Raw genomic sequence first — 10,514 nt, 5'->3', positions numbered from 1 at the left:
GATGAATCGTGATTTTGTGTGATTACCCGTCAACCATATTCAGTTTACACAAATTGCTCTCAGACTAATTGAAATAAAGAGTAATTCTAGAACAACATAACCGAACTAAAGGTATTATATTCACAAAATTTTTACAAAATTTTCATCAATAAATATTAAATTATTAATAACAACTCATATTTTAAAATTTGTTGTAAAAATGTGATCTGCATTTCATTTACCTAACCGAACCGCAAACAATATCCGATTCAGTAGCAGTAACAAAAAAGTGACGCACCGAATTCAACGGAAGAACAGGTTAAAAACGGTGGGACCCAGTCTTTTAACGTGCGCGCGAGACCCAAAACAAGCAAAGAAAAAAAAAGAGAGAGTTAGTTGGGAAGTTCGTACACTGTGGCCGTCACTCACAGTCACACACCCACACACAAAACCCATACAACCGATTTCAGAGAAGTTTTAACCCACTTCAAAAAAATAAAATAAATATAAATATCCCGCTCTCTCTCTCTTTCTCAAATTATTACCATCCTAACCTCCGAGTATATCTGTCTCTTTCTTTCTTCTTCAATATTAATACACACCACACCCACTCTCTTTCTCTCATAGCCTCATCCTCCACTCAATTTTCAACTACCAAACCCTAAATTTTCTTCTTTTTCCCAACAATGAGAGAGATCCTTCACATTCAAGGAGGCCAATGCGGCAACCAAATCGGCTCCAAGTTCTGGGAGGTTATCTGCGACGAGCACGGCATCGATCCCACGGGTCGGTACAAGGGAGACGGGTCGTCGGATCTTCAACTGGAGCGAATCAATGTGTACTACAACGAGGCCTCCGGCGGTCGCTACGTGCCCCGGGCGGTTCTCATGGATCTCGAACCCGGAACCATGGACAGCATCAGATCCGGCCCGTTTGGACAGATCTTCCGCCCCGATAACTTCGTTTTCGGACAGTCCGGCGCCGGAAACAACTGGGCCAAAGGTCATTACACTGAGGGAGCTGAGTTGATCGACTCCGTTCTCGACGTTGTTCGTAAAGAGGCCGAGAACTGTGATTGCTTGCAAGGTTTTCATTCTCTCTCTCTCTCTCTCTCATTTCGCTTCGCTTCAATTTTCACATATATACATAGAAATTTGTAGATCCTCTAATAAGTAATTACTGCATCAAATCTGATATTACTAGAAATGGTAATGAAGGATGAGAGTGATATTGCTTTGTCCTTTTTTGTTTTCTCACTTGTTTTTTATGCTTCAATGTGCTTGCTATATGAATTCATATACATATGTGTGTGTTCTTGAAATTAAGAAGAAGAAAAAAAAAAGGCTCACAGTGGATCTGATAGTCAATGCTTTATTGTTTAGCATTATTGTGGTAACTGTTCGATTTGCTTAGTTTTGTACTAATTTATGATTGATGATGATGACGAGGCTTAGTTGTTAGGGGGCCTGCTTTTTTGTCTGGCGTGGAGAACATGACTTTTTGGTGGTTTGTATAATCCAATAGGAAGATCTATTAGTGTTTTTGTTTTGATTATTTTCAATGATTGTGATGGCCTAATTAGATTTTTTATGCCAGCCGACATTGCTTAATTAGCAAAAAAAAAAAAAAACATTTACAGAGGCAGTAAATTTTATGGCACTCATTCGATTAGCCTTGTGGGTCCTTGTTTACAATGAAAAGGAGGAATCACATAATTAGGATTATGGGATATTAGCAATGGTAAAAGGAACATAAAGTGAAATTATAACATCTGCTTTATTTACTGGGATGCACATACAGTCATACACCCATCTTTATTGATGAAATGAATTAAAGTGCATCTGGATCTACATTTGAGTTAGTACATAGAAAAAGGATTTTGAGATGACAAAAGTGATAATTGTGTTTGATTGTTACTGTTTTGAAAATTAACGATTCATAATTAGTGATAATTTTGTCTCTTGTTGGCGAATAATGGCCTCTTAAAATTGTGTATTTTACAAGACACCCTTATATGTAGTGAACATCTTTCAATCAAGATGACACTGTGCATTATACCTTTTGAGTATAATGTTTGATGATAGCAACAACCTATAATATTTTCTGTAAATATACGAAGCATGACAACTTCAAGCTTTAGACCCGAAGATGTAATTGTAGCAAATTTGAGTTGTAACCTTGGATAGGTTTTATTTTTCTTGTATCCATAACCTTAAGGGGTAGCATTTGGTTGGTGATCACGCTCATGAAGCAGAGGTCACTAGTTTGAATCTCTTTCCCTGCTTAAGAAAAAAGACAAGTTCATTGGCTGGTAAATGGTGTTAATATTAGTTGCTGTATACTAAATTTGCTGGTTAAACTTAAACTGTAGTTTTTATTTTGGCCAGGTTTCCAGGTTTGTCACTCACTTGGAGGAGGTACAGGGTCTGGCATGGGAACCCTCCTGATATCAAAGATTAGAGAAGAGTACCCAGATAGGATGATGCTTACATTTTCCGTTTTCCCATCTCCAAAGGTCTCTGACACTGTTGTGGAGCCATACAATGCCACCCTCTCAGTTCACCAGTTGGTGGAGAACGCCGATGAGTGCATGGTTCTTGATAATGAAGCACTTTATGACATTTGCTTCAGGACACTAAAGCTCAGCACTCCAAGCTGTAAGTATCAAATTGATTTTTGGATTCAATGTCAATATTAAGCACTACCACAGTATTTAAGCTTTCCTTTTTGTACCTCTGGTTTTGTAGTTGGTGACCTTAACCATTTGATCTCTGCAACTATGAGTGGGGTAACATGTTGTCTGAGGTTCCCTGGCCAGCTGAACTCCGACCTTCGGAAGCTTGCTGTTAATCTGATCCCCTTCCCACGTCTTCACTTTTTCATGGTGGGTTTTGCACCACTCACCTCTCGTGGGTCCCAGCAGTACATCTCCCTCACTGTCCCAGAGCTGACTCAACAAATGTGGGATTCCAAGAACATGATGTGTGCTGCTGACCCCCGTCATGGCCGCTACCTGACAGCCTCAGCAATGTTCAGGGGAAAGATGAGCACCAAAGAGGTCGATGAACAGATGATCAATGTGCAGAACAAGAATTCATCATACTTTGTGGAGTGGATTCCTAATAACGTGAAGTCAAGTGTGTGTGATATTCCACCAATGGGTCTGAAAATGGCATCCACTTTTATTGGTAACTCCACATCAATCCAGGAGATGTTCAGAAGGGTGAGTGAGCAATTCACTGCTATGTTCCGCCGCAAGGCTTTCTTGCATTGGTATACAGGTGAAGGGATGGACGAGATGGAGTTCACAGAGGCTGAGAGCAACATGAATGATTTGGTGGCTGAGTACCAGCAGTACCAGGATGCAACAGCTGATGATGAGGGTGAGTATGAGGAGGAAGGGTTAGAAGAAAATTATGAGGACTAAAAAGTGAAACAACTGTGGCAAGTACCTTATAAGCAGAATGAATTTTGATGTGATCAGCTCCCTCTTTACCCGCTGATCTACTACTGGTGTGGCTATCAATGTTTCTCCTTTTTGTTAATTGTTTTGTTTCTCTATCCATGTTCACCCTTTGTCATTACTCAATTGTTTGATTTCGTATTGTATGATGATATATTGATATTGTTGGTTGGTTTTTTCAAGTGTATCAATAAAAATTGTCATATTGCCAAACTCCATTTATAGTGGCCAGTTCGTGATTATTTGTTATCCTTAGAAATGCACTCCATAGTGTCAAGTTTGAGGTGAACCAGAAACAAAATGGAAGTAGTATAGTTCATAAAAACATTTTGTAGTCGGTACTCAGTAGGTGCCTGCAGCTTTGCCATTGTCCAGACATAAGATTGAAAAATTATGAATTTCAAATTTTTTTTTTTTTGATATACTGGATGCTAGGAAGTGTCTACTTTAATCAACATGTTAAACTGTCATTGCTTAACCATATGTGCATGAGCATAGATAGGGATGACGTGGGGTTAAACTATGAGTATTATACACTTAGGGCTAAACAAGATCAAAGTCTTCCTATTCAGTTATTAGATCAAAGCGGTTCTAAATGTTGGGCAGGCTGGGCAACCACTCCAAGAGAAAAGGACATTTGATCAGGCTGGGCAACAATATTGTCAGTGAATACAACAAGGCAGCCTTCTACACCACACACCTGTAGGATATATTGTTGAGGGGTTGCTGTATAAACCTGTTTCATAAGATGATTTTTGAATTTTCACGCCAAACAGCCAACCCTTTTATAAGTCTTAAGACTCTAAGGGAAGGCCCAGAATAGCATCAAAGCCCATATACGTTTTAGCCTGGCAAGGATTTGAATTCTTGACCACAAACATCTGGCGTTGAACGGTCTTAATTTGGGTTTACAGCTGAAAATGGACAAAGCAACTAAAAAGAAGACTCAAAAAACAAACTAGTATCATTTTAAGTGCTTGAGCCGATGGATGCACCTATGGCCTATGTAGCCAATTGCAAATCAATGAAACTATAAACAACACCGGCAGCTACCTTAAAATTTGCTAGGAAAAAAAATGGTAAGCAAATGAGTTATAAAATGGGTTTCAGACATCCAAGGAAGGATTGAGCAGCACAACCTCTCAAGCCAGGCAAAGGCGAAAGCTCTTAGATGGACATTGCGAATGTTTTGAGTGTCTCAAAACAAGCCTTTGGATTTGTCATAATCAGCATCAATATTGCAAATGCACCTAATGTTGTATTTATCCTTTATTTTTACGTGGCCTAACAGTCGTTTTAAATGAGAATGTGGGCTTCTATTATCTCTCTTTGTTTTTTGGCCCATAATAGGATGGACCAATATTATGAACAAGAGGAAGCCCCTACTTTCACCCTTTATAAGTAGCAATTGGCTCGTTGAATTGTTATATCTCAATCTCTCTTCATCGAGTGTTAGGACTTAGGATAGATAGTAGTTCTCCTCTCACACAAGCAAGCACTTTTCTCTTGCGTAGCCACCATTGTTTGACAAATCAAGGGTTCTTTTTTAAGATTTCTATGAGGGCGCATCATCAATCTGATTTCTTCACAATAACATCCTACATGTGATTTCAGAAAGTGTATTTGATTAAATTTTTTGAGTAAATCATAGCTTTCTTGTATATTATTAGCATGAGATTTACATGTTGCACGTTTGGCATTAGAAAAGTCTGAATGACAAATTATTAGTAGTGTGATGGGAAGAAAGAAAACCATGTGATAGACTACGAGACAATATGACAAACCACTGTTCACGAGATAGACCCTCCAAAGACAATTATGACAAACCATTGTTCACCAGCATGTGTGAATAGCTTCCAGATAGATTTAGACAAAAAGTCACTCCTTGTGATAGACTATGAGACAATATCCTGACTGATTCTCCTTCTACAAGTGTCTACCGACAGATTAACTTGAGTTAACTTTACTTACTCAAGTTACTTTTGAAGACAAACCATGATTTATTTCATCTATAAAAGGATAGATGCAGAAGACGAAAGAGAGGTCAAGAATTTAGGTCTATTTCTATCAATTTTTTCATTATCTGATGATTCAATAATATCTAATACTATTATATCTTTTTCTATATCACTATTTATATTTCTTCTTTCTAATGGTGAATTTAAAGTTTATATCTTTTTAGTTAATTTGTTAAATTATTATCTTGTGTCTGTCATAGATCTTTCAATTGATTTTAGTTTCTTGTCAATTTCTTTCTTTAGTCTATCATTTTCTTTTGGACTATTATGTCTCCATTTTTTATTGACCGAGTCTATTAGATTGTCTTTTTTAATTTCTTTCATTATTATACATTTTTCTCTTTCTATATCTATCATATTTAACTTCATCCGTATTGCTTTCATAGAACTACTATTATCTTGTCTTTTTGCCTCTTTTCTTACTATTCCTTTCTTTATTATACATTTTTCTCTTTCTATATCTATTATATCATTTTTTTTCCTGTACCATGTGCATAGAACTAGGGGCTAGGGAGTTTAAAACCATTAAAAACACTTTCATATTTTATAATCGGAAAGAAGACCTCGGGCATCCAAGGAAGGAGGCATTTGGATTTGTCAGCAGTGAACATTATGTAACAAACTAAGTACCATAGACAGTCAAAACCAAAGATAGTCTAGCGAATTTAGCTTCAGAACTCACGGCAGAATATATGTTTTAGCTATTTAGAATAAAAATTCCAAAAACCGAAGAGTTTGGATGCTACTTTAAATTGGCTTAGGAAAATTGTTTTAAGACTTTAAAAAATACTAGTAGTAATCATTTGAAACTTAAGTTATTTAGGACTTTAAGACTTACAATTATAAGATCTTGGCCCAACGTATCTAGTAGTGGGCAAGGTTTCTGTAAACGCTGTATTTAATAAGACTTAAGTTATAATTACACAACGACTGGGTTTTACCGAATACCCGTGAGTGAAATGGGCCAGATTGGCCCATGTGTTAAGGTTGACCGTAGATTGAGAACCAATTTTCCAGAAACATTTTTTTAAATCCAGGATTGTAATCTCTACGATTTAGATGATTTTTTATTTTGTGAGTCAATCAAAGATAAATTAATTAACGTTGGAAAAAAAAAGTGAACAAATATCTTAAAACTACTCAAAAAATAATAGTATTTTTTTTTTTTAACTTTTTAAAAATGATCTATTATCCATTAACTTTTCAAGAACGATTTTTTTTTCTTTTTTATAAGACATAAATTTTATTAATTCAAACCAGAAGAAATCATATCCAAACGCCAATTATGATCAGGAGTTTACAGATGCCTATAAACAGCGATGTAGAATTAAACAATGAAAATTGGTAAGTAACCAAAATCAACAACATAAGAGAGGAGAGAAAGTAGAGTCTATAATATAACGGCAATTTGAGATTTAGTATCATGAAAAGCCCAAAATAAGTTCATTATAAAACATCTTCAAGTTTTAAAACGCTGCACAACTTGTGAGAGAAATCAGAAAAATCTACGAACCCAAAATTAAGGTGAACAATTACAATTTCTTCAAAAATTGATTTATTTTCAATAAAATTAAAGGGAATGAAGAAATCAAAGAAAAATAAATATGAGATGGAGAATAAATCAAAGGGACAGCATCAGAGTCATGGAAGTATAAGATTGGAACATCGCTCACATTAAAAAAATGTAGAGCTTCTCGAAATCCAACATAAAAATTCCTCATCCTTTGCAAACCCTTGATTGTAACAATCACAAAGAGAGTGAAACCCTAATATAATAGTATTTGACCATGGACCTAGGTTGAATTGTGTTTATGTCTTAGGTGGAACTGGAGGTTGCAGACTGCAGACTGCAGTGATGGTATCTCATGCTTCTATGAGGTTATATACAAAACAAAAGGGACAGCGTACTAGGGTTTTGAGTGTTTGGGAATTGGGACTACCTAGTACCATGGTTAACATAAAGTTCAAGAGTTGGGTTAAATCTCGAACTGACTTTAACTAAACAAAGGGATTAGGTTTGGTTAAATCACGAACTCATTTGGATCTTCGGTCAAGGTTTGATGTATCTGGAGATTTGTCATTTTGATGCTTACGTGCTATCAAATGGTTGGCTAACACGAACCAATCAGAGCATCTAGAATTCTAGGCTTAAACTTAAAGGCATGGTGTGACACGTACGCACCTTCGATGAATTGTGGGAGTGTGGCATTTATGCCAACTTTTTGGCACCTTGAATGGTATTCGGACTCGTGACGCCGAGGGCAGAAAGGTAAAAGAGGAAGATATTGTTATTTTTGGTCCACTATTTTAACGAAAACGAAAATTGATTTTTTTTTTTTGAAATGGTTTTACATGATTTTTTTTTTTTTTTGAAGGGAAATTCAATAAAATTTCATTAAAGATAAAACAGAGTGCATGAGGTAATTGGTGATCTAAAATGATTAAACATTTTTTTTAATTTGATTTTTTTGACGGATGAATGAGGTTTTATTGTTACATGATTATAACAATTGTAAATAAATATGACAAAATTGGATTCGGTGTAAAATTGGGTATAGTTAAGAGATTTTTAAACTTAGAGTATTCTCATCAACAATTGCAAAAATTTTAGCATTTACAATCTCAAAACACTATTTTTTCAATTTTAACACCTCATTTTACAATATACCAAACATCAAAACTTCTATTTTTTTTACAACTTTATTTCAATATTATTTCTTTATAATTTTTTATTCCTTTTTTGTTTTTATTTTTTTCATCCTCTCTCTCTAGTCTCACTATCTCTCTCTCTCCCTCTTGTTCTCACTGTCTCTCCCTTTCTCCCTCTTGATGACCCACGCCGATGAGATCGATCAAGTTGACGATCTACGCCAGTCAACTAGATGATCCACGTCGGTCACGTCGATGATCCACGAACGCAGATCCACAAACCCAAACCCATAAAATCGCCAGAACACATTAGACCATGACCCAAAACACCAAATTCATAACCCACACAACCACTGCTGAATCTAACATCAAATCACAAACTTAAATAAATAAATAAAAAGAAAAAAGAAAGAAAAAGAAACCACTGCGATAGAGATCAGCTTGGCTTGATGCTTTGGCCAGGGTTTCGTCGAAGAGGGAGGCAGAGACATTGAGCAGAGGGAGAGAGAGAGAGCAGAGAAATGGGAGCAAGAATGATAGACGGAAGAAACATAAATGAGAAAGAAATAATAAGAAGAAAAGAAAGTGGGCCCCACCTGAATAAAAAAATAATATAAGTTTTTATAATTGGTGAACAATGTGGTCTTAAATATGAGATTGCACTATTCATCAATGCCAAATATTATGGCATTTAAAACACTGATGGAGGTGGTTTTTTAGAGTTTAGTGTGTCAAATGTCAAATATTTGGCATTTAACACACTTGATAAGAATGCTCTAAAAAAAAGAACATGTTAAAATGACAGTTTGAGTTGAATTGGCCTACAAATCACACAGTCGACCCAAATTTATAACTCCAATTTCTTTAATTTTTTGTTTGAATGTAATATATAATCTATTTATAAAACAACTATGATTATCGGTTTTTAAACTTTTATTTTTTATTAATCCATTCATTATACACTAGAGTTATAGAATTACAATTTTTATATTATACGAATGAGAATAGGAATTAGTATTTTTTTTTATGAGATAAGAATTAGTATTTAAAGAAATAGTAAGTTTTTTTTTTTTTTTTGAGGAATGAGATAGTAAGAGTTAGAATGGAATAACTAATCATATGGGTAATCAATATACAACAATTTTGGGGGGAAAGCATTAAAAAACAAATTAGAAATACTCTTCACTCTCAGGGACAACTATTCAATTCTTATGCAATTAAGTCTCTTCACCCTTTGACTCTCAAAAAAAAAAAAAAAAAAGTCTCTTCACCCTCAGAGACTTTTTTTTGAGGGGGATACAGGGAGAGACTTAATTGCATAAGAATTGAATAGTTGTCCCTGAGAGTGAAGAGTATTTCTAATCTATTATAATAATAAAAAATTGAAATTGAGAATTAATCTTGACCTTCCGTTTAAAACAAAATGTTTAAATAAGCATCCTGTCTTGTTTATCATATCAAATTAATAAACATATATTGCAATAAAGAAAAAAAAAATGTAATCATTTACCTTATAAAGATGCTTATGTTCTCTTCCATCTTCACATATATCCTTAACTATATGTAGATGCTACTTGTTCATAGAAACCCTGTAATAAGTCGAAATTTAGTAAGGATTCAAAATCAAATAATATATTTTACCTACCGCATAGAGTGTGGTAGAAAGAATGATTTTCAGATCTAGAAATAGAGCTGCATAATTTCCATTATTTTATTCAATTCTCTTAACAATTTTAGAAAACTTTAAATAAAACTCTAAATAGGACATAAAATGCATGACCAAAAAAAAAAAAAACCTGGCTTTGTTTTTTTTTCCTCACCTTTTAATCTTCCATTTTAGTTTTTAGCACACAATCAATCAGAGATCCATGAACTTGCTTTCGAGTTGGAGATAATTGATTTATAGGATTAAAATTATAATGGGCTTATATATATATATATATATATATATATATATATTGTAAATTACAGATTAGAATCTAAATAGGAATTGCAATTTTACTAAAAATCACCAGATTTTAATTCCTACAAATCTTGCTAGATTTTCACATAATAAAAAACAAAAATGCAAAATATATGAGGGGAAAAAAAGGATAGAGATTACCTTGTTTTCAAAATTCCAAAGCTTTGGGTTCAACTTTTACATATTTAATTTAGAGAGTTTAAAGAAAAGAAGGTTTCAAAGAAAACCTTTGAGCCACCCAACAATGATTCATGAAGGGGAGAATATCCTTTGTGGGTTTTAGTTAACTCAGTTGGTAAAGTTTCTGATAGTTGAATAAGAGATCTGGGGTTCAATTCTTGCTTACACTAAAAACCGATTGGTGTCTTGGTTTGATGATAAAGAGCTATCATCAGGAACAGATACTATAGGTTGAAACTTTCTAAAAAAAAAGAGAGCTTTT

General features: G+C 34.6%; 1 protein-coding gene and 1 non-coding gene across 2 annotated transcripts; one reads left to right on the top strand and one right to left on the bottom strand.

The window, feature by feature from the left end:
- Window positions 1–558: 558 nt before the first annotated feature.
- On the top strand, window positions 559–3,660 carry LOC126712408 (tubulin beta chain). Its single transcript, XM_050411729.1, has 3 exons — window positions 559–1,065; window positions 2,367–2,636; window positions 2,727–3,660. The coding sequence occupies exons 1-3, from the start codon at window positions 666–668 to the stop codon at window positions 3,404–3,406; spliced, it is 1,350 nt and encodes a 449-aa protein (XP_050267686.1). The 5' UTR covers window positions 559–665; the 3' UTR covers window positions 3,407–3,660.
- Window positions 3,661–4,544: 884 nt separating this feature from the next.
- LOC126716266 (small nucleolar RNA SNORD14) lies at window positions 4,545–4,652 on the bottom strand. Its single transcript, XR_007652073.1, has one exon. It is a non-coding gene; the product is annotated as a small nucleolar RNA SNORD14 (small nucleolar RNA).
- Window positions 4,653–10,514: the final 5,862 nt, after the last annotated feature.

The sequence above is a fragment of the Quercus robur genome, chromosome 2, assembly GCF_932294415.1.
Source record: "Quercus robur chromosome 2, dhQueRobu3.1, whole genome shotgun sequence".
In the NCBI taxonomy this organism is placed as follows: domain Eukaryota; kingdom Viridiplantae; phylum Streptophyta; class Magnoliopsida; order Fagales; family Fagaceae; genus Quercus; species Quercus robur.
The sequence above is the reverse complement of the archived record's forward strand: the minus strand, read 5'-3'. Positions and strand labels throughout refer to the sequence as shown.

Excerpts from the sequence above, each read along its gene's own strand:
- LOC126712408 (XM_050411729.1), top strand. The coding sequence starts at position 666 with ATGAGAGAGATCCTTCACATTCAAGGAGGCCAATGCGGCAACCAAATC. Across the intron at positions 1,066-2,366 it reads GAACTGTGATTGCTTGCAAG|GTTTCCAGGTTTGTCACTCA; the intron begins GTTTTCATTCTC and ends TATTTTGGCCAG. Across the intron at positions 2,637-2,726 it reads AAAGCTCAGCACTCCAAGCT|TTGGTGACCTTAACCATTTG; the intron begins GTAAGTATCAAA and ends CTGGTTTTGTAG.